The sequence below is a fragment of the Arachis ipaensis genome, chromosome B5 (genome assembly GCF_059453495.1).
Source record: "Arachis ipaensis isolate K30076 ecotype BB chromosome B5, ASM5945349v1, whole genome shotgun sequence".
NCBI classification, from domain to species: domain Eukaryota; kingdom Viridiplantae; phylum Streptophyta; class Magnoliopsida; order Fabales; family Fabaceae; genus Arachis; species Arachis ipaensis.
This window is the reverse complement of record NC_142440.1, coordinates 135083458-135106154: the sequence shown is the minus strand read 5'-3', so window position 1 is coordinate 135106154 and position 22697 is coordinate 135083458. Positions and strand designations below refer to the sequence as shown.

Sequence of the window (22697 nt, the reverse complement as noted above, 5' to 3'; positions counted from 1 at the left end):
AAAAGAGAGATATTTCGATTGTATTGTTAAAAAAAAGTTACTTAATTTTTTTAAAATATCAAACCTAAATAATAAAATTTTAAATTATATGTTATTATTTAAATTACAATTTAAGATATTTTAAAAACTAATCATGTTATATGTACATAGAAAATAACCACATGTATATATATTGAAATAAAAAATGCATATTAAAAATAAATTAAACAAAATACATATATATATATATATATATAATGATTAATGAATAATTTAATAATTGATTTTTATCTACACATATTATTATTATTATTATTATTATTATTATTATTATTATTATTATTATATTGTCCCCACTATTAAAATTTTTTAGATCCGTTACTGAATGTAACTTACATAAAAAAAAGTAAAAAAAAAAAGTTAAGATTAAGAACAAATCCTATAATATATAGAAAGATATGTTATTATGATGAGATAAAAGTACCATGAAAATTTTATGGCATAATACAAGATAGAAGATTATGCCATCTAGAGAAAAAAATCTTATGTGGTAACATAGAGTGAAATCAAATGTTTAAAAATTATTGTGAAACTTCCGAATGCTCTCTTTTAATATATTATAATAAGTAATAAAAAAATTCAATTGAAGTTTATTTATCCGATTTTATATAATTATTTTTTATTTTTATTTTTTAAATAGTTAATTTTGTTTATTTTTTAGTTTATATTTAAATATTATAGTATAATGATAAATTTATTAGATAAAATACAAGTATAAATATTATTAATATTTTAATAATTAAAAATGATATCTAATTTTTTTATTTTATTTTTCATGAAACATGACAACATGTATTTTTAATTATATTATTACAACTAAATGATATTTAAAAAATATAAATTGTTGAAAGGAAAAAGAATTGATATACAGGCGACAAGGACAATATATAACTCATGAATACAATTACATAAAAAAAATAGAAAAACTAACGAATACAATCACACAATCACCTAATATATACGTTTAGCAAATTAAAAAAAATAAAAATAAAAATTATGGTTATCAACCAAATTCTAGTTGTGCAAAAAATTAGCAAGAACCAAGAGGGAGAAGGAGAAAGAGAAAGATGTATGAGATTACGTGAGAGGAGATAAAAAAATGTGTGAAGTGAATGTTGATTTATATAATAAATATAAGAATGAGTGATGAGTATGTATGAAAGGAGAAGAGAAGAAGTTAGTTTTTAGTTAAATTTATATCTATTAAAAAGAATTAACATTAACATTGAAAATAATAGTGTAACCTATATAAAAATAAAGGGTAAAAGAATATAAAAAATTAAGGTTAAAAATGAATCTTATAATATTATATATTATATTTTATATAAAAATAGGTTATTATGAATAGATAAAAATACAATGAGAATTCTATAGCATAATGCAAAGATAGAAGTTATTATTTACGACTGTTAAAGTAATTATTATAGTTACCGTTGTAATATCTGATTACATATAAAAATTAAAATATATATTTAAATGTACATTTATTTATATTATTCTTTGTTATTTGTGATCGTTAAAGTGACTGTTGTAATTACCGTTGTAATATCTGATTATATAATATATAATTATATTATTTTTAATTATATTTAAAAACTTATTTAGTTACATTTTAAAACTAATATTACAATTGATTACATTTAAAATAGATTGATTATCCTAACTTTAATGAAAACTTAAAAGAATTTAGACGTTTATTTTTTTTTTCTTGTAACATTTGATCATTTAGTGGAATCTTAAAAACAAATTAATTTTTTTTTGTACATTGAATTTTATTAGGTATAACGTTTCATAATTTTAATGGGAATTTAAGGTAAAATTTACATTAATTTTAGTGGGACCTTTATTAGGTGTAACATTTCATAATTTTAATGGGATCTTAAGGTGGAATTGACATTGATTTTATTCCTTATAACGTTTGATAAATTTAATGGGACGTTAAGGTGTAAAAAATAAATAATGAGACATATGAAAAAAGACGAGTAAAAAATTATCAATAAATCTAGAGTCACTTAAACTGACGTGGTATCATGTTAAAAATTTATAGGGCTAAGAATAAATGTTAAAGTTATCTTTAATTCTTTTTTAATATATTACTAATAGATAATATATACTAAATTTTTTTTAAAAATACATGTTAAGAATAAGATTGGACATGCTGACATGTGGTAATATTTAGATATATCTAAGTGTGTCTAAAAAAATTTTTTTTTTTTATTAAGACATGGTTGGACACAACAAACATGTGTGTTAAACGAATATCAATAAATATCATATTCAAAATGTATCTAACACACAGATACGACAATCAGCAAAGTGTCCGTGGTGAAAGATTTTTCCAAAAAGCTTATATTCACAAAACATTCTCTCATTCTTTCAAATTGTTAAAGCATCCATGTATTAAGGTAGTGTTTTTTTATAGAGACTAAAATTAAAAATAGAATATTAAAATTTAGTATTGTGTTTAGTAGTAAGAGATCAAAATTAAAATTTTAGTCCAAGCTACAAAATTTTCGCCCCTTCATTATTTTTAAAAAATAAGAAAATAAGTGACTAAAATTTTTCTGTCATAGTGATTAAAATTTTAACAATATTTTTTTTATAATTAATAAATATTCTTTTTTATCTTTATATTAATCTTAAACCAAACAAAATACTAAGATATAATTCTATTGTATACATTTTACACAAGATATAATACAAAAATTTAATTTAATCTTAATTTGCTATCTATTCATCTTAATTTCTCTTCAAAAAATTTACTAAAAGTTCCAAATATACTTTTTCCCATACTAGAAAGCAGACCCTAAAAGTTGTTTGTGCCTTTCCCGTTACTAGATTCTGCGGTCCGGTGTACAAAAAAGAAGATTCCATTTAACCTTTTTGCTCAAAATATTAACCAGCAAAGCATGAAACAAACTAGAAAATTATAATTAATAATGGCCCCTACAATTTTCACATAAGATAAAAAGTGAGGATTCTTATTAGTGTTAGGTTTTTAACATTCGGAATTCGGATGATAAGCAACATATATGTGAAGGTTATGAAAAATCCAATATAAGAAATTTTTACACCTAGTGAAAAATACTGAAAATAATTTTTGTTGTAGACTACATCTTTGTTTTGTTTTGTTTTTTTGCTTTTTATATAATGAGTTTGAATGTTACCTCTACCTTTTTGGTGTCAATAATAAAAAATTAAGACAACCATATAAGCTGAAAAATTTCATGCAAGAAAATCCATTATGGTACAGAATAATTCCAGTTCCAACTGGTCAAAAACTGGTCTTCCATAAACATTTTATTGCTCCATATTCAAGCTTACATGTCAATATATATGTGTATGTTTTGGAAAATTAAAACAAACATCATGATTAATTTGTTTCTTCAAAAGCGTAAAGTTGCAGCAACTGTCGTCTAAACTAACAAAATCAAATTGCCTTCCTAGAAAATCTTGAGTTTGGACGTTCATTGGAAAGTCATATTCATCATCATTATAATAAAGTAATTGAAATGTTGAATTTTTTTTGTTCAATGTGAAGAAAAAAAGAGTAATGCAATTTTCCCATAACATGTCCACCTCGTGGATCAAGTTGCCATTGTGGAAATTATGAATTATTGTTTTTGTGAATAAAAGTGAAAGAGAGCTAGATAGTGACGTGTGATTTCCAAGTAAAAACAATACACAAGATAACTAGATATAGTTATGCAAATTTTTATTTTTGACGTGACATTACTTTTCCTTTTTTTTTTTCATCCCTTGGTACAAAATAAGCATAGACAAGATCGAATCCAGTTATTCTTACAAACTATTTTCACCGTGACATTATATTTATTTATGGAAAAGTCTAGGGCCAGCAACTTTGTTAAATTCTGTCCAGCATATAACCAACAAAGAAAAGTGAAATCTCACACCAATCTCACACCATTAAAACCATCATTGATGGCTATTTAATGGTTACAAATCACAAAAGTTGCTGTCCCCTAACATTCCTCTTTATTTATATAAAAAATAAGGTCATGTCGGTGATATAACATGTTATTTGCAATTATCGCAAGAGTTTCACTGCCTCCTTGGAATTTGAGGAAGCACACTTACATATTAGTGGCAGCCGAGCAAAACACAGAGGACAGAGTACACCTTCCATAAGATAAAAAGCCTTGAACCATGGATTGTAGGAGAACCAAACATGTAACAAGGCATTTGTGTTTGATTCTCTGTGTGTTATCATCATGGTCATTGGTTCAAGAAGCCTTAGGTGGTGGAAACAATAATAAGTGTTGGTTCCCTGCAATATACAACTTTGGGGACTCAAACTCAGACACTGGAGCCGTATCTGCAGCATTCACTAGTGTTCAACCTCCCAATGGTGAAACCTTCTTTGGCACTCTCTCAGGAAGAGCCTCCGATGGCCGTCTCATCATTGATTTCATAAGTAAGCCCATACCACTTCTCATCCCTTCTCAGATTTCATCTTGATAAGTCTTGGGTCAGCTTTACTTTTCTATATGCCTCTATCAAATGTGTGTTTCCTTTTTTAAGTCATTAATCCTTAATTTGTGGGTTGCTAGTTTTATTTAATCAACATAAATCGTAAGAGACTCGATAGATTTAACATCTCAATCCATAATCCATGCAATTAATGTTCGATCTCTCCCTAACCGCTTTAGCCTCAAAGTAGTCTCTAAGATTGGCTGCTTGTACTAAAATAGTTTTTGAAATCTCAATTGCCTCAATTGTGTTCTAAAATTAGCAGAAGTACACTATATTAGAATCTCAATTCTTTTTCAGTAAATAACTCATCACACCATTAAAAACTAATATGGTACATTTTTGCTAGTCTCAAGAGACATAATTGCTGCAATTAGGATCTTGAGAACTATTTTGGTGCACGCGAGACCGAGAGGCTTAACTCCTACTCCTGTTTACTCCGTGATTGGACTTTATAGATGTTGGAAATGTTAAGCATTCCTTTTTGTCATAAATATTTATTTTGGGTATGAATATATGCAGCTGAAGAATTGAAGCTTCCATACGTAAGTGCATATTTGAACTCGGTTGGGTCAAATTATAGGCATGGGGCAAACTTTGCAACAGGAGGTTCTTCAATTCTTCCGGGTGGTTATAGTCCTTTCCATCTTGGCCTTCAAGTTTCTCAGTTCATACAGTTCAAGTCACATACCAACATTCTCTTCAATCAGCTCTCTGACAACGGTTTCATTTTCTCATCCCTATGCCATTTTTCGTTTCATGTTTTATGTCACAATGCCAGTGCCCCTATAAGCATATAACAACAACAAAACCTTCGATAATTATGTCTAAAGGAAATGAAATAAAAACTTTCTTTTTTTTTAAAATGGCAGTAGTAGAATGGTGCTTCGCTATTATGCTAGTGACACTTGTTTATTTATGTTCAATATTCCAGGGACAGATCCACCTTTGAAAAGTGGTCTTCCAAGGCCTGAGGAATTCTCCAAGGCAATATACACCATTGATATTGGACAAAATGACCTTGCCTTTGGAATCCAACATGGTTCAATGGAACAAGTTAGAAGGTCTATTCCTGATATCTTGAGCCAATACTCCCAATCAGCTCAAGTAAGGGAACCATAAATTTAAATATAATTTTATATCAACAAATTATATTAAATCTATTATTATTAGATTATCTTCGTGTAAAGAACACTAACTTCAACTTAATGCATTCAAGTCATTCCCGTTATAGCGATTTGGTTTTTGAGGACTTGAAATTTTGCATTGATTATTATGTTTGTAGCAACTATACAATGAAGGGGCAAGAGTGTTCTGGATTCATAACACAGGTCCAATTGGATGCTTACCATACAGTTACATTTACTATGAGCCTAAGAAGGGTAACATTGATGCAAATGGATGTGTGAAACCACACAATGAGCTTGCTTTGGAATTTAACAGGCAACTCAAGAACCAAGTATTTCAGCTAAGGAAAAAGCTCCCTCTAGCTAAATTCACATATGTTGATGTGTTCAAAGCAAAATACCAACTAATCAGCACTGCAAAGAGCCAAGGTTGTGAAAGAACACTTAATTTAGTAGTATATAGTGTTTCGATTATCTTCAAATTACTAACAAACCACCAAATTTGGCCTTGCAAGATTGACATGTCGACAATATGGTACCCGAAAGATATATTTTGTTTAATCAATTCCCCTAAGCCGATTCGGCCCAATTGTCAATGAAGTATATCTTTTGGGTATCATGGGTTAATATTCTTCTTTTAAGAACTGAACTTTCAGCATTTCAATTTTTTAAGGGCTAAATAGACAGTTCACTCTATGTTTAAAGTTTAACTTTTGTTCTTGCTTTTGTGGCAGGTTTTGTTCCTCCATTAGAGTTCTGTTGTGGTAGCTTCTATGGTTACCATATAAATTGTGGGAAGAAAGCTGTAGTAAATGGCACAGTTTATGGGAATCCATGCAAAAATCCTTCTCAACATGTTAGTTGGGATGGCATACATTACTCTCAAGCAGCAAATCAATGGGTTGCTAAACGCATTCTCTATGGCTCCTTCTCTGATCCACCAATTCCAATTGGGCAGGCTTGTTTCTGAGTTATACCCGATTTAATCTGGTTAATATTATTTGAGTCCTACGTATTATGTGGATTTTCAAGTTGGTAGGCTAATAAAGAAGTTTCTAAGGTTTACGAGGAGTGGCAAACGGTCCTAAATTTGTCGGGTTGACCTGCGTAACTTGCTAAAAAAGACGGGTTAGGTTGAAATCTGAAACCGCTATACTTAACCGCACTACTTAAACCGTGGATTTTGGCGTGGCGGGACGGGACGGAACGAGTTTTTCTGGTGGGTCTAGTATTTTTTTGGTCTGGGACGTTTTTGCAAAAAATTTAGTTTATGATTATATTTATTATATATTTATAATTATAAAAATTTTAATACGTGTGAATTTAAAAATTATAAATTTATCAAAATAATTATAAAATTATATATATTATTTAACATTTAATAATAAAAAAAGAAAAATTTGGCAGACTTACCGTTTTAGGACTGCCTCCTTAGACAGTGTGTCAGCCCATCAGAAGACAGATTTTAGTAGAGTGGGGGAAACTTTTCCATTTACGTTCCAATTACGATTAGTTAAACTATTAAGGAGTTGTTCATACCAAAAAAAAAAAAAAAACTATTGAGGAGTTGTGCAAATGAGTAAAAGCATATATCATAATTTACGTAAGAAATAAGAAAAAGCAAATGTAACTTTAATATTTGGAAATGTCAATTATTGTTAAGTCATTGTAATGGTTTAATTTGTTCAGTCAAATTTTTGAACAGTTGCATTCATTTTTTATGGCGAAAGCTAGCGCACTCCAAGTAAAGTAGAGAGTGCAGCACTCTTTAAAAGTTAACCTACTGTCAAAAGTTATTTTGTTATGGATTGAACAAACAAATTGACAACAAAAAATTAATTCCCTCAATCAATAGAACGACCTTTACACCACAAAAGTACTCAGAAAAAATTGATCGAATTCTTCTATTACTTTATTATTGTATATCTTCAAGCATCTTCACTGTTTTATTTGCTAGCGATGCTTCCTCCTATCTGTGACTGTTGCTGGTTGGCTAACTCCAAACGCAAAATTCGATTCTGTAAAAGAATTTCGGTCTCTATGAAGGCGCCATGATTCTCAGATGACGACGCAGTCAAAGCACAAAATACATGGCAGATACAACAAAGTCCATTATCTTTTATTTCAAATTATTCTAAACATGTATGTAATAGGATGAAAAATTAAAATACAATTATATTTAAACAATTATTTATATTATCTTTTTATTAATTTATTCAAAAAATAATTAAACTTTGAAGTTAATTAGTATAAAAATTACAGATATAAAACTAAAAAAATTCTTATTTGTATAAGAATAAGCCTTATAAATAATTATTCTATTTAATATATAATTAAAAGTATTTTTTTATTAAAATTTTTTTGTTGTCATAGTATTTAAAGCAAAGAAAAGAAAATATTATTTTAAAAAAACTAATAATATATTTTTAATAATATTCTTAATACAAAATAATATATTTTAAATATAGTAAAGTAACATATTTCAATAAAAAAATTGTTAATAAAAAAATTATATAAATATTTTTTTATATGAATTTTTTTATTAAACTTCTTTTTCTTTTGCAAAAACAATTATAATATCATCCAAATTTGATAAAAATAAACTTAAATATTTGACTTTATTTTCTATTTGGTTCGAATTTGGTCAGTAATAAAATATAACATATATAAATTAGGATCATACAATATAGATTATTTAACATAACCTACCTTATCATATATATGAGTGTACAAGATGTCTCTGGTACAGGTTGAGAGATGGATCGAGAACTTGCGGGTTGAGGCAGATGCCGGATCACTTGCCTGGAGCAATGGGGGATGGTACCTGCAAAGACACTCCGACGCTCAAGTCAGAATGGATCTAAGAGGTAGAAGGTGTGAGGAATGAATGAATACCTGGAGGGACCTGGGTCCTCTATTTATAGGTGATGATGAATATCTTATCTTATCTTATTTGACTAAGATAAGGGAGACGTTTGAATTATCTTATCTTATCTTACTTGACTAAGATAAGGGAGACGTTTGAATTCGAAAGTTGGTTAGGAGCTCTAGTGGGTCGGTTCCGGGCCTTCTAGAAGGACGAAGTGGGTCAGACCCGGTAACTGGGTTCGGGACCGTTCTGGGTATAGGATCCGTGGGCCAGATCCGTAACAGTTGCCCCCGGAGCGAGAGAGTGAGGGTGCTCGGTCTCATCGCTGGAGGAACCTTTTCCTTGCCGTTGTGGTTTGGCAAGGAGATCGTTGTTTGGTTTTTCCGGTCGAGGTCGACGATTTGGGGAGTTTCTGGCCGTTTCATGGTCAGGCGAGGAGTGCGTTGTTTGGGCGTTTCATCACATGCCGGGTTTGATGACCGTAACAGTTGTCCCCGGAGCATGAGAGTATACTTTCTTGGTCTCAGTGCTAAGTTGTTGGAGAGTCCGATCCTCTGTAGTTTGGGAGACTGTGAGGGGCCTGAAAAAGGCGTGACGTCATTCTGCACCAATTGGTAGGATGATGTTGGTCAGTCTGGCTTTCTGCAAGTCGGAAGACCGTCCTCATGCTTGTTTTATGTGGCCTTTTTTTTTGCCGTTATTGTGAACTTATTTTAGACCTCTTAGTGGGCGATTTCAAGACTTTGTTTATTTAGCTTATTTGGATTTCCGTTTTGTTGGCTTTGCGAGTGATCGATTCATGAGTCACTATTTTTGTTATTTGGATATCCGTTTTGTTATTTGGATATCCGTTATGTTGGCCTCAGGGTGATCGATCCATGGGTAGCTGTTTACTTATTTGGATATCCGTTCTGTTATTTGGATATCAGTTATGTTGGCCTCGGGGTGATCGATTCTAGGCCGCCATTTTTTGTTATTTGGATACCCGTTTTGTTATTTGGATATCCGTTCTGTTGGCATTGGGGTAATTGATCCCTGAGTAGCCGTTTACTTATTTGGATATCCGTTTTGTTGTTTGGATATCCGTTTTATTGGCCTCGGGGTGATCGATTCCCGAGTAGCCGTTTACTTTTTTGGATATCCGTTTTGTTGTTTGGATATCCGTTTTATTGGCCTCGGTTTGATCGATTCCCGAGTAGCCGTTTACTTATTTGGATATCCGTTTTGTTGTTTGGATATCCGTTTTATTGGCCTCGGGGTAATCGATTCCCGTGTAGCCGTTTACTTATTTGGATATCCGTTTTGTTATTTGGATATCCGTTTTGTGGACTCAGGGTGATCGATTTCCGGGTAGCCGTTCACTTATTTGGATATCCGTTTTATTATTTTGATATCCGTTTTGTTGGCCTCGGGGTAATCAATTCCCATGTAGCCGTTTACTTATTTAGATATCCGTTTTGTTATTTGGATATCCGTTTTATTGGCTTCGAGGTAATCGATTCCCGGATAGCCGCGTCTGGTTCGTGCCGTTGGACGGGGCAATGCTTTTGAAAAAATGAATTCTATTTATGGTTTGGGCCTCGTTAAAACCTCCCAATGTGGGTAGGAAAGAGTGCCCAGTAAGAAAATATACGAATTCTGCACCAATTGGTAGGATGATGTTGGTCAGTCTGGCTTTCTGCAAGTTGGAAGACCGTCCTCATGCTTGTTTTATGTGGCCTTTTTTTTTGCCGTTATTGTGAACTTATTTTAGACCTCTTAGTGGGCGATTTCAAGACTTTGTTTATTTAGCTTATTTGGATTTCCGTTTTGTTGGCTTTGCATGACTTAAGCAATAAATGCAAGTAAAAAAGGCAAAATATAAAGGGTAAAGAGATAGTCTTAAACGACCTCGATCTTGTTGCTTTGGAAGGATGTTTCTACATATAGTAGCACCGTAAGTTGGTGGAATTTTAGGATCTTGGAAGCTTGGTCCCGTCTAGTCTTTCGAGCATGTAGGCTCTTTTTTCGATTACCGTCTTGATTTGGTAGGGACCCTCCAAGTTGGGTGTGAGCATCCCTTCTCCGCGAGTGGGTGGACCGATATTATTTTGTCGTAAGACGAGGTCTCCTGGTCCAAAGTCTCATCGTATGCTGCCATTGTACCTTAGACTTATTCTTTGTTTTAGGGCTAGCTCCCGTAGGTGTGCTATGCTCCTGACCTTGTCTGCAAGGTCCCACTCTGCTTCTTTGTCGTTTTCTCGTACGGTTCTGCGTGGACTTTGGTCTTGGCGTGCATCGAGGTCGACGAGGAAGATGCCTGACGTATCTCGGGATCTCTTGCGGAGGGTCGAACCGGTGTTCTCACACTCTACCACGACTTCCCGGTCTTCGTGTATTGTGCCGATAGTGCCGTCATCGGCTTGGAACTTCATGAGTAAGAATTTGGTGAAGATGACCACCGAGAGGTTGTTAATGGTCTTTCTCCCTAGGATGATGTTTGTAGGTGGTGGAATTCTTGAGGATGACAAATTCGGAGAGGATGGTCTTTCTTTGGTTCCCGGCTCCGATGGTGATGGGAAGTGTGATGGTGCCGTTCGTTTGAAGGAAGTTATCCTCGAGCCCGGTTACCCCATTATGGTGGGTTTGTTTCGGAGCCCGAGTTTGTCGAAGGCTCCCCTGAAGAGGATGTTGGAATCTGCTCCTGTGTCGAGCAGTATTCTTCTGACCAGCTCGGTTCCTATCTTTGCGGAGATAACGAAGGGGGCATCTTTCGTCGAGGTGTCGTATTGGCAGTCCTCGGGAGAGAATGTTATCGCATTATTGGTGATGATTGTCGGGGTTTAGTTTCTGATTGCCAGGACCTTGAGGTCCTTTTTTAGTGCCGATTTCGACTTTTCCGGCTTATCCTTGCTTGTTATGACGTTGACGACTATGGTCGGGTCTGTTTCCAGACTTTTCCGGGGGGCTTGTCTTTGTGTCCTTGGGTTGTGTCCTTCCCTCTCTGGGGATCTGTCTCTTTCTGTGCGCTTCGGTACCCTGATGATTTTGGAAAACTCGGGGAGTTTGCCGTCTCGTATGGCTTGCTCGAGGGCGTCTTTTAGGTCGAAACAATCTTGTGTCCTGTGTCCGCATCCTCGGTGGTAGTCGCAGTACAGGGTCTTGTTGCCGCCCGTTTTTTCTTTGAGTTGTCGGGCCCTCGAGAGAATACCTTGATCGGCTATTTGGTGGTATATCTCGGTGATCGGGGCCGTCAGAGGTGTGTAGTTAGGGAATTTTCTGATTCTGGGGGGTTGGTTTACATTTGCTGGTTTGGGATGTTCTTTATGATTTTCTCTTGGTGGGGGGTTATTTCGAGGTGCCGTGCTGTCGTGTCGTGTGTTGCCGTGCTGCCGTTTATTGGCGGCTACGACTTGGCTTACTTCCTTGTCGTTTTGTACTCCTTTGCGACGCTCTGGATCTCGTGCATGGTCCACATTGGTCTGGTAGTTAGGTGTTTCCGGAAGTCTTCATTCATGAGCCCGTTAGTTAGGCAAAGGCTTGCGACTGAGTCTGTCAGTCCGTCGACCGTTAAACATTCATCGTTGAAGCGATCGAGGTATTTTCTCGTGGACTCGTCTCGTCTCTGGGTGACTCCCAATAATCTGATAGGGTGTTTAGCTTTGGTGATTCTGGTGGTGAATTGGGCCATGAACTTCCGTGATATATCGTGGAAGCCAGTTATGAATCCGTTGGGGAGGGCGTTGAACCATTTAATCGCTGGCCCGGCTAGGGTTACCGGGAAGGCCCTACCTCGGACCGCGTCAGCGGCCCCTTCCAGGTTCATCCTGACCTTGAAGGCCGTTAGGTGCTCCTGGGAGTCCTTGGTTCTGTCGTACTTCATATCTGTAGGTTTGTCGAAGCCTTTAGGAAGTTTTTCTTTCAAGATTCTTTCAGTGAAGGGAGTGGCTCCCATTATCACGTGGTCACTTCTTGTGCATTTGGCCTCTCGATGTCATCGGTCGTCGTCCGTGTCACGTTGATGAGCCGGGTTGCGTGAGACGCTGTGATAATACCTTTTGCCGTGTCGTCGTTCAGGCATCTTGTCGTGTCCGTGGTCACGGGAGATGCTACGATTGTATCTCTTGGCATGTCGCCGTTCTGGCGATCCGCCGTGCCTGGTTTCATGGCGAGATCTTGATCTGGAGGTTGCGTGACTTCCGTTTTTGACATTGTGCTTTTCTTTGGGTGTAAGTCGGCCTTTGAGGTCTTGCACCCTGAGGCACAGCTCTTGGATTATCTAGACCGCCTTCTCTCCTAGGCCGTTGGGTGGCCGGGCTTCAGTGGGAGGATGGTTGTCCTCTCTTGGTTGTTGCTGGGTTGAGGTTAGTTGGTGATGTGCCGTGCTTATTATCCTCCCGTGGGTTAGGAGTGTTATCTTGGAGTTCGGGAGTTGGGTGTGTGGAGGATTGCTCCTCGAGGTTCTCCGTCATGCCGCCACAATTTGGCTGTCCCCCGCATCTGTGGAAGAACCTTGAGAACTTTCTTGATCTCTTGGCTCCTGAGAGGTCTGAGCTTGGCCACGGTGGTAGCGTTTAAGGAGGTCGTTCATGATGAGCTTCCTTATGAATTTTCAGTAAGGTCTGAAGGGAGATCATGGCGACAGAGTTGTCATAGGTGAGGCGGCGGATGGCAGAGGTTTGGAACCTGGTGTTGAAGGAGGTGACCTCGTAGGTTTGGAGGAAAAGCTTGAAAAGTTCAAAAGAAGAAGCAACCACGGTGGGCATGGAGCCAAAATAGAGGGAGAAGATGGGGCGATGGCACTTGGAGAGACGGATGAGGGAGTGGTGAATGAGAGGGTCTAAGAGGTGGAGGTGTCCCACTAAAGGGAGGTGAGACTTTGGGCTCAGAGGATTTGGAATTTCACCATTGGAGTAGGGCGAGGGTGCATAAAGAGTGTTATCACTAAGAAGGTAATTGCAAGTAACATTGTTCCTTTGGGATTTCGCCGTTGGAATAGGGCGAAGGTATGTTATCGCTACAAAGGTGATGTAAGTTAAGGAAACATTATTCCTTTGGGATTTCGCCGCTTTGGGATTTCGCTGTTGGAGTAGGGCAAAGGTGTGTTATCCCTGTAAAGGTGATGCAAGTTAAGGAAACATTATTCCTTTGGGATTTCGCTGTTGGAGTAGGGCGAAAGGGTGCATAAACATGCAAAGGTAATGCAAGTTAAGGAAACATTATTCCTTTGGAATTTCGCCGTTGGAGTAGGGCGAAGGTATGTTATCCCTGCAAAGGTGATGCAAGTTAAGGAAACATTATTCCTTTGGGATTTCGCCATTGGAGTAAGGCGAAAGGGTGCATAAACCTGCAAAGGTGATGCAAGTTAAGGAAACATTATTTCTTTTTGCTCTCAGTTACACGCAAGAAATCTGAGTTTGATGATTGCTCTTCTGGGTTATCCGCCATGCCACCACAACATTGCAAAGTCCCCACAGACGGCGCCAATGTACAAGATGTCTCTGGTACGGGTTGAGAGATGGATCGAGAACTTGCGGGTTGAGGCAGATGCCGGATCACTTGCTTGGAGCAATGGGGGATGGTACCTGCAAAGACACTCCGATGCTCAAGTCAGAATGGATCTAAGAGGTAGAAGGTGTGAGGAATGAATGAATACCTGGAGGGACCTGGGTCCTCTATTTATAGGTGATGATGAATATCTTATCTTATCTTATTTGGCTAAGATAAGGGAGACGTTTGAGTTATCTTATCTTATCTTATCTTACTTGACTAAGATAAGGGAGACGTTTGAATTCGAAAGTTGGTTAGGAGCTCTAGTGGGTCGGTTCCGGGCCTTCTAGAAGGACGAAGTGGGTCAGACCCGGTAACCGGGTTCGGAACCGTTCTGAGTATAGGATCCGTGGGCCGGATCCGTAACAATGAGTATATGAATTTATTACATAAAATATTTAAAATATAGATCTTGTGAAAAACGATTTTGACAAACAAATGTATTGTGTGAAAAAAAACCAATACTAATTCTCATATTTTTGTTTGCTTTTTACGTTGTATATATGCTTTTTAAATTAAATTTATATAATATAAACTCTTTTATCATTCTATTCATATTTAAAATTTTGTTTCACACAAAATAAAATTATATATATATATATATATATATATATTAATTAAATTTATATAACAAAATTTTTTATCATTGTGTTTATATTTAATATTATATACATAATATGTATTTAATATTTTTTTTTTGAGATTCTAATATATCTTTTTTTTTCTAGATTTAGTACTTGGATTTTTAACTTATTTTTCATGTATTGTTTATTTTAATTCTAAAGCCCAGTAACTTTTTTTTTGTACACATGTTATTTTTAATATTTATATACTATTTTTTATTATGGACTTCAGCCAGTATCTAAAACTTACAAAAAAGTCTAAAACTTATAAGAAAAAATAGTTAACTTGATTAACATGTTATCTTTTTAAATCCAGACCATTCAAATAAAATATAATAAATGAAGAGTTTAGATTTAACGAATTAATAAGGTGTGCAGCACTCTATTCTTAGCAAGGAGTGTTTAAAGATGAGCCATTTTTTATGTGTAGTTAATATTATTAAATTTATGTTAAAGAATACTTTAAGAATATTAGTTAAAGAAATTTTTAAAAATTTAAAAATATTTAGGGTAATTGATACCACTAGATCAATTGTTCTCTAATATTATGCTAATTGTCCTAAAAAATAAAAGTGCTACATAGATGTTCGAATTTACATTAAAATTATGTAAAATCGAAGCTATTAAATTCAATTTACATGGAATAAATGTAATTTCGATTTACCAAGATCAAAATGTAATGGCAAGTAAATCAAGTTTATTTACTTGAATATATATATGGGAATAAATCGAATTTAGTAAGTTGATTTATGCATCACTTATATAAATACGGAAAACAACAAACTCTCATCAAAGTGAGACTCACAATAGCTAATAAAAATAGTTTTCTAGTTATTGGGCACTACAAATAGTTTTCTAGTTATTGTGCACTACAGAAGGAATGGTAGAATGATTTAAAAATAAAACAATCTAATAAATATTGAAAGCCAATTAATTTAAAAACGTGATTTAAAAAATAAATTCTTCTCATAATGATATAATTTATGATATGAAAAATACTTTTTAGAAAAATTATTTTAATACTTGACTTCTAAATACCGAATTATTCATTTAAATAGTTAAATTTTCATCTAACTTAATATAATAAAGGAATAATGCTACACATATAAGTCTTTTTATTAACAACAATACTAGGGAACCAAGAGGGTACCAGCCAAAAATCAGCCAAATGTCCTCTGCGTGGATGGTGTTTATGCTAGGCATTAGGATGTTTCTTCTACTAAGTATCAGAATATTTCTTTTTCATACTAAATGGATGTTCTTTTATATATTTTATAAATTTTTTTATATACTAAGAATTGGGATTGTTGGAAGTTCCGTGATCCCCGCCCCTATTTCTCCAACGTATCATTCAGAATTTTAATTTGGGGTGAGAAGCAATTAATATCAAATATTATAAATTAAAAACAAATAAAATTAATTAAATATAATTATAAATTAGTTAAGTTGTTTGCTTTTTGGCTGATCAACTCTTGGTTCCATATACTTTTCCTTTTACTAATCAAGTTCAATCAATAAAAATTAGTTATGGATAGCATTATTCTAAATCTTATTATTTAACTTGGTTAAACTTAATTTATAAAAGGACTTAAATAACTTTATAATAAAGTAGGTTTAAACTTTATTATTATAATTATTACTACTATTATTATTATAATATTATATATTCTCTTATTGTAAATAATTATTTATTTTGTAACGAGTACAACTAAAATTTTAATAACAATATTAAATTAAATATTTTTATAAAGTTTAAATTTTTTTTATTGTAAGCATGTTTTGTAATTATTGTAAATAATTTCATAAAATTTAAAAATTACTTAAAAGATGTTTTGAGTATTATAAAAATTTGTAATATACTCGATATCTTTGTAGTGCACAAGAACTAAAAAATTATTTTCACTAGCTCTTGTGAGCCTCACTTTGACAAGAATTTAACGTTTTGTTCGTATTTGTATTTATATTATTATATAAGTGATGTACATAGATAATCTATTACGTTATCCCAATATATATATAAATCCAATAATCCCAATATATATATAAGAGTAAAGTATCGTTTTTGTCCCTAACGTTTGGGGTAAATTCTATTTGTGTCTCTAACGTTTAAATCGTCCTATTTGTATTCTTAACGTTTATAAAAGTGATTCAATGTTATCATACTATCAATTATACTAACAAATCAGATTATATTTTTCAATTATTCTCACTTGAATGTATTCATTCTCAATTAGAACTCACTTGGATGTGTTCAATTTTAATATTATACCCATTATTTGTGTTTAGATTCAATTATGTCCCTAAAAAAGTGAATTATGTAAATGTTGTAGGAATTAGTTTCAACATTTGATGAGCTATTTTTCGGAGTAGATCATCGATTCTATCCCAGACATTTGTATTCTAATTTCAAGAAGATATTTTTAAAACTCAAACTAAAGCACTCATAATGTGTAATTGATGGCAGGATAACATTGAATCACTTTTTCAAACGTTAGGAATACAAATAGGACAATTTAAACGTTAGATAGACAAATAAGATTTACCTCAAATGTTGAGGACAAAAACTATACTTTACTCTATATATAAATCCAATAATGTAGCTTCGATTTACGTTAATGTATTCAAGTAAATCAACCCTAATAACTTTTATTTTCGTGCCACTATGCTCCTTTCTAGGTAAATCGAAGCTAATTCATTTGATTTACACATACTCCTTGTAAATCGAATCCAATAATTTCGATTTACATAATTTCTATATAAATTCGGACATGCATATAACACTTTTGTTTTTAGTATAATTACAGAATATTAGAAAGCATTTGATTTAGTGGTGTCAATTACCCAAATATTTAAAACCTTGATAAATGTTCTTGGAGAACTGGCTAATAAAACTCATTGAATAAATGTCAAAATCCCAACTACCGGTCAAGACATGAGGAGCAGTTATAGTTTATACCCTAAGTAAATTCCATGATTCACTTGAAAAAATTACATCAAGTGTTTGATATATTATTATATTTGTTTTTGTTTGACCTATGATGTCACTTAGGAGTTAAGACTTAAAGACAATCACTTTCCAGTTAGAAGTATCATGTCATTTTCATGTATGTCATATTCATAAGATAATGACTATGACATGAAAACAAATAAAAATATTATATGGTAGCATCTCCAAACGCAGTAAGAAGCGACTGAATTTTCTAATACAGCATTAGGTATACCAGCATATAGAAAATTAAGTTCCACCTTACATTTCTTTGCATAGAAAAATTGAACTTTCAACCATTTTATAAAGTCAGTTATACAAATAAGAATATATGAATACAGATAAATTTCCTGTGCACTATAGAAAATACAAATACAAAAGCAACTTCTGTGAAAATGCTTGAGCAATGAACAAATTTGGAAAGTGGAGCATATTTCCACTTTGTTATTGTTCGGTTTCTTTGTTGATCGTATATGCGAGAGAAATGTTATGTGTACTCGTGTCTTTTGTTTCGTATACTAAGCCGACACACATATTTCCACACTTCATCTGAGGATGAAAGAATGTGTGTAAACTCAGTATATGAAATAAAAAAGGTACAAATAACACATTTTTATCCGAGAACAGTGATAAAAATAAAGCAAACCACTAATTTCAATACGTTATATAATATATACAGCTTCATGCATGATTTATACCTTGATGAAATTTTCTTTTATGAGGTGTGAGTTTGCATCAAGAAGAGTTTCCAGTGACCTCCTTGTTTTCCTGTTCCGAGCCCTTCCTGCTTCTTTTAATAACTCTGCCAACCTACGCTTCTCATCATCCACATCAGGATTTGCTGTTCCAAGCTTCTCTTCTCTCATTCCAACTACATATTCCAAAATCTCAATGGCATCATCCACTCTGCAAAATCATCAGATAAACAAGTATTAATACTTAATAATTAAGGCCTGAAAATTATGTCCACATTCTTAAAACTATAATGTATTTGCATAAGGTTAAGAAATTGAGAAAATCATGAATATGTACCTGCCCATTGCATCATAGGTTCCTGCAAGATTGCTATAGACACCTAAGGTGTCTGGATGATATGGACCATACTCTTTTTCCAATATTGTCCTAGCCTCTTCAAACAAATCCGCGGCTTCATTTATAGCATAACGCTGCACGCAAGCAAGCCCCATTTGGTTCAAAGCAATCCCAAACAAAGCTGATTTCTTCTCTCCGCTTGCGCGAAACTTGGCAATGGAACTCTTAAAGATGTTATAGGAATCAGCATAGTTCCCTAGCATGTAATACATTACCCCCATCTGTGCCTCAATCCCTGCAACAGTGCTTTGTTGTCCAGGTGCATTACCATATATCTTCAAAGCCTTCTTCAAAAGCTTCAACCCTTTCTCCAAATCATTCATTGATTGGTATATCGCGGCAACATCAATCAAACCACTAGCAATGTCTTCTGAGGGGATCCCTGGTTTGATCTTCCCATAGATTCTCAGCGCATTTTCGCAGTAAGATTTTGATTCCTTGAACTTTCCTATCTTGTTATACAGGTCGGCTAACCGGACATAAACTGAACCAACCGTCGGATGGTTCTCTCCTTTGGTTGATTTGAACACAGTAAGTGCCTTTTGATAAGAGAATACCGCCTCATCATAGCGCGCCAAAGAGAGATACGCGTCACCAATGCTGCAATCAATGGTGGCAACATCTACTTCATGGCCATTTGCTGACATAGCCATGCTTGCAAGAACATAGTGCTCGAGTGCAGCCTCATAGTCACCCTTTGAATCACAAATAAGCCCCATTAGTCTTCTATCGGCCGCTTCCTCAAGTGAATCTGGTGAACTGTTTCCCTTGTGAATTTCAAGAGCTGTCTGACAAATCTTCTCAGCCTCATCAAACTGCAATGCCTGAACATGCGCCTCGGCTACATACCGGCATGTCTCACCATATCTTGGATCCGTTTCCCCCAGGATTTGCCCTTGAATTTCTAGGCCTGCTGTGTAAAACAGCAGAGAATTCTCAATCTGACCCATTATTGCATAAGTATCACCCAATTGCATGCAACCTGCAAATTTTGCTAGTGCATGATCCTGGCCATCCTCCAAAACCGGAATTTCAATCGAACGCTCAAGAATTGGAATGGCCTCATTGTACTGTCCCATATTACAGTATATTGATGCCAAGACATGGAGGCACATAACCATTTCCAAACTTGGTTTTCCATCAATAGCACAAGTCTCAAATGATTTCAAGGCTCTAAGAGCCAAATCAAGAGCCTTCCTTGGATTCTCACCCGAAGCAATCAAATCCCTTGTTTGCTTAAGCAAGAAAGGTCCCAATTCTGGATTATCTAAACCAGAAGCAAGAGGATCCTCAATCCCCTTCATTAAACCAAGACTCTTGTACCTCCTCATATGGTAAAGACCATTTGATTTTCTAGCACCCCTCTCCTTCCTGGACGGCCTCTCGCGCAATTTCTTGCTTCCTCGAGTCGATTTTTCTGATTCTTCAATGACCTTTGAGTTTGGTGAGAGGTTATTTTCCTTCTTTGTGGATTCATTACCACTAACATTGCCATTGCCATTGGAATCCTCATTGTTCTCTCTGACAACCTTCTTTGTGATGTCCAAACCTGCAATGTCACCAACAAGATGGCAAAGCTCTGAATCAATCCTTGACTCTTCTCCATACGAGAAGAAACTAGCTCTGGATGGTGAGTGATCGGAGCTTCGCATCTCGCAGACATTGTGATACAATTGCTCAATGGAGGTGTCCACCACACCATCGATGGCCAAATCAATTGAGTCACTTTGAATGCTCCTTGGACTCAGCGTGCTCCTTGGAGATGCTTGTTGATTGTTGAAATTTTCCTTGTGGGGTGTGTAACTCCCACTATGTTCTTCTTTTGCACTATTTACATGTAACTCATCCATTGCTAACCCAGGCATTTGAAGAACAATTCAATCAGCACTCAACTTAATCTGCCATGAACAAAAATCAATGAATAACAATGTTTTGATTTATATTCACTATCAGTTATATGTCATCACAGTAGCAAAAGTAATTATATTTTACAACAACACTTTGATTGGATGACAGAGTATGCAATTTTATATTGTCCCTACATTAAAATTAAACTCAAATATATAGATAAAAAAATTCTTCAAATTTTAGAATAGGAAAACAAGAAACAAAAATCTGAAGAAGAAATCAGAATAAGCTTTGCGACATTATTACATTTACTTACATACATTGATTTTTTGAGAACTGAATAAAAAAAAAAAAAAATCAAGAGCCAAGTACTCACTTCACAGATAGAGAGACAGGAAGAGAGAAAGGCTTCAAAATCAACCATTGATTACTTGTTATGGAATTTAGAACAAAATTAAAAAAATTGTGTAAGAAGAAAGGACAAAAAAACAGAAAAGGGAAAAAGATAAATGAATCAAACTTTAGAATCAATCACAACACAGAAAAGGAAAAAAAAGAAGCCAACAGCAATTAAAATAAATTTAATTGATTGCGTGACATTGTTTCTTCTGAGATTCTCCACTAACATTACAACACAAGAACAAAAGCGCTTCTGAAATTCCATTCTCAGCATTGATAAACAAAACCCAATACACAAAAGCAACGATAAATAGAAAACATATTGTAATGATCAATGAACATAGGGGTTTTAGTGTTACCTTTATTACTCTCTGAAGAAAAAAGAGGCAAAACCTTATTTACAAGATGAAGAGAAATGAGGTCAATGTGGAATATACATAGCTGGTATGATTTGTAATGGTAAGCATTTATATATACACATGTGGGGGTATTGAAGAAGACGAAGAAGAGAGTATGTGGCAGTTACTGGGAGTTTTGGGAAGATTGGGAGGGTATAATTGGAATTGAAAGTGACATTATTGAGATTTTCTAGATAACATCATGTGTTGTGCTTGCAGAGCATGGAGTTGGAATGCTGAAGCAACACCAGGAAGTTGACCACTCTCCCACTCTTTCTTTCCCTCTTCAACGTCAACTGTTTCATTATTATTATTATTATCTTTTTCCTTTTTTCAAATTTGCTTTTTCCCAAGGTAAATTTCTTTAGAAACTTTCCATTATTCATTATATGAATTTTAGTGCCGGTACATTTAGTTAAGATAGTATATAAATAATAAAGATGCCTTTGGTATGCATTTTATATATATATATATATATATATATATCGTAGTTTTTTAGTTTAAAGATACATAAGTTTTTAATTAATTAAAAAAAATTTATATATTATGTATATTAAAAGTACATGTTAAAATTACAAAATAAAAATTTTTTTATTGAAAATATAAAAAGAATAATATTATATATCTAAGTCTTTTATGTTAAGTAAGTCTAATCAAGTTGGTCTAATATTAACAAAAATTAATTATGAATAACACTACTCCAAATTTTATTGTTTAACTTGATTAAACTCAACTCATAAAAAAATTTAGTTGTGTAGTATTATTCATATAAAAATTTTAAATTTTCAATACATTTATTTTGTATTCATTAAATAAAAACATTTAAAATTTTTTGCTAGTGGTAAGCTTATTATGTGCCCTTACAGTACATGTTTGCTAAACCCAATTAAAAATACAAAAATGTCTCTTATTTTTTAAAATGTAAAATATTTAAATTTCTTTGTCTAAAATATATTAGGATAAATAAATTTTTTAGAAAGACTTAGATGTCTGACTTTTTAAAAAGTGAGGGACGTCTTTAAATTATTAGTTAGTCAAGAATTTATTTGTCTTTAAGATAAAAAGTCAATGACTTATTTGTCGTTTTTTCATTTTATTTTTGTTATTTTTTATTTTTAAAATTTTGTAAAAAATAAAAAAGATGAAAATAAAATTGTTTTCTCTTTTTTTTTTATAAAATTCAAAAAATAAAAATACTAAAAATAAAGATAAAAAATAAAAAACACAAACAAAATTCACCCTTTAAGTAACTAACAATTTTTGCTTGTATTTATTTGGGTTAATTCTGGTTAATTT

At 33.6% G+C, this 22697-nt stretch overlaps 3 protein-coding genes across 3 annotated transcripts; 1 reads left to right on the top strand and 2 right to left on the bottom strand.

Moving 5' to 3' along the window:
• Positions 1-4076: 4076 nt before the first annotated feature.
• LOC107644038 (GDSL-like Lipase/Acylhydrolase superfamily protein) lies at positions 4077-6722 on the top strand. The gene is made up of 5 exons (XM_016347813.3): positions 4077-4474; positions 5053-5253; positions 5465-5637; positions 5816-6086; positions 6392-6722. Exons 1-5 carry the CDS (start codon positions 4207-4209, stop codon positions 6625-6627), a joined length of 1149 nt encoding a protein of 382 aa, XP_016203299.1. The 5' UTR covers positions 4077-4206; the 3' UTR covers positions 6628-6722.
• A 5201-nt stretch (positions 6723-11923) lies between these two features.
• On the bottom strand, positions 11924-12460 carry LOC148565870 (uncharacterized). The gene has a single exon (XM_088487279.1). It carries the CDS (start codon positions 12458-12460, stop codon positions 11924-11926), a length of 537 nt encoding a protein of 178 aa, XP_088343405.1.
• Positions 12461-17930: 5470 nt separating this feature from the next.
• On the bottom strand, positions 17931-21764 carry KLCR2 (Tetratricopeptide repeat (TPR)-like superfamily protein). Its single transcript, XM_016347812.3, has 3 exons — positions 21363-21764; positions 18697-20654; positions 17931-18570 (listed from the first exon to the last, which is right to left on the bottom strand). Exons 2-3 carry the CDS (start codon positions 20619-20621, stop codon positions 18357-18359), a joined length of 2139 nt encoding a protein of 712 aa, XP_016203298.1. The 5' UTR covers positions 20622-20654; positions 21363-21764; the 3' UTR covers positions 17931-18356.
• Positions 21765-22697: the final 933 nt, after the last annotated feature.

What these genes read in the sequence shown, in the direction of transcription:
- LOC107644038 (XM_016347813.3), top strand. Translation starts at nt 4,207, where the DNA reads ATGGATTGTAGGAGAACCAAACATGTAACAAGGCATTTGTGTTTGATT. An exon ending in TCTCATCATTGATTTCATAA is followed by an intron (nt 4,475 to 5,052) that starts GTAAGCCCATAC and finishes GAATATATGCAG; the next exon opens with CTGAAGAATTGAAGCTTCCA. An exon ending in CAATCAGCTCTCTGACAACG is followed by an intron (nt 5,254 to 5,464) that starts GTTTCATTTTCT and finishes TCAATATTCCAG; the next exon opens with GGACAGATCCACCTTTGAAA.
- LOC148565870 (XM_088487279.1), bottom strand. Translation starts at nt 12,460, where the DNA reads ATGGGAGCCACTCCCTTCACTGAAAGAATCTTGAAAGAAAAACTTCCT.
- KLCR2 (XM_016347812.3), bottom strand. Translation starts at nt 20,621, where the DNA reads ATGCCTGGGTTAGCAATGGATGAGTTACATGTAAATAGTGCAAAAGAA. An exon ending in ACCTATGATGCAATGGGCAG is followed by an intron (nt 18,571 to 18,696) that starts GTACATATTCAT and finishes ATGATTTTGCAG; the next exon opens with AGTGGATGATGCCATTGAGA.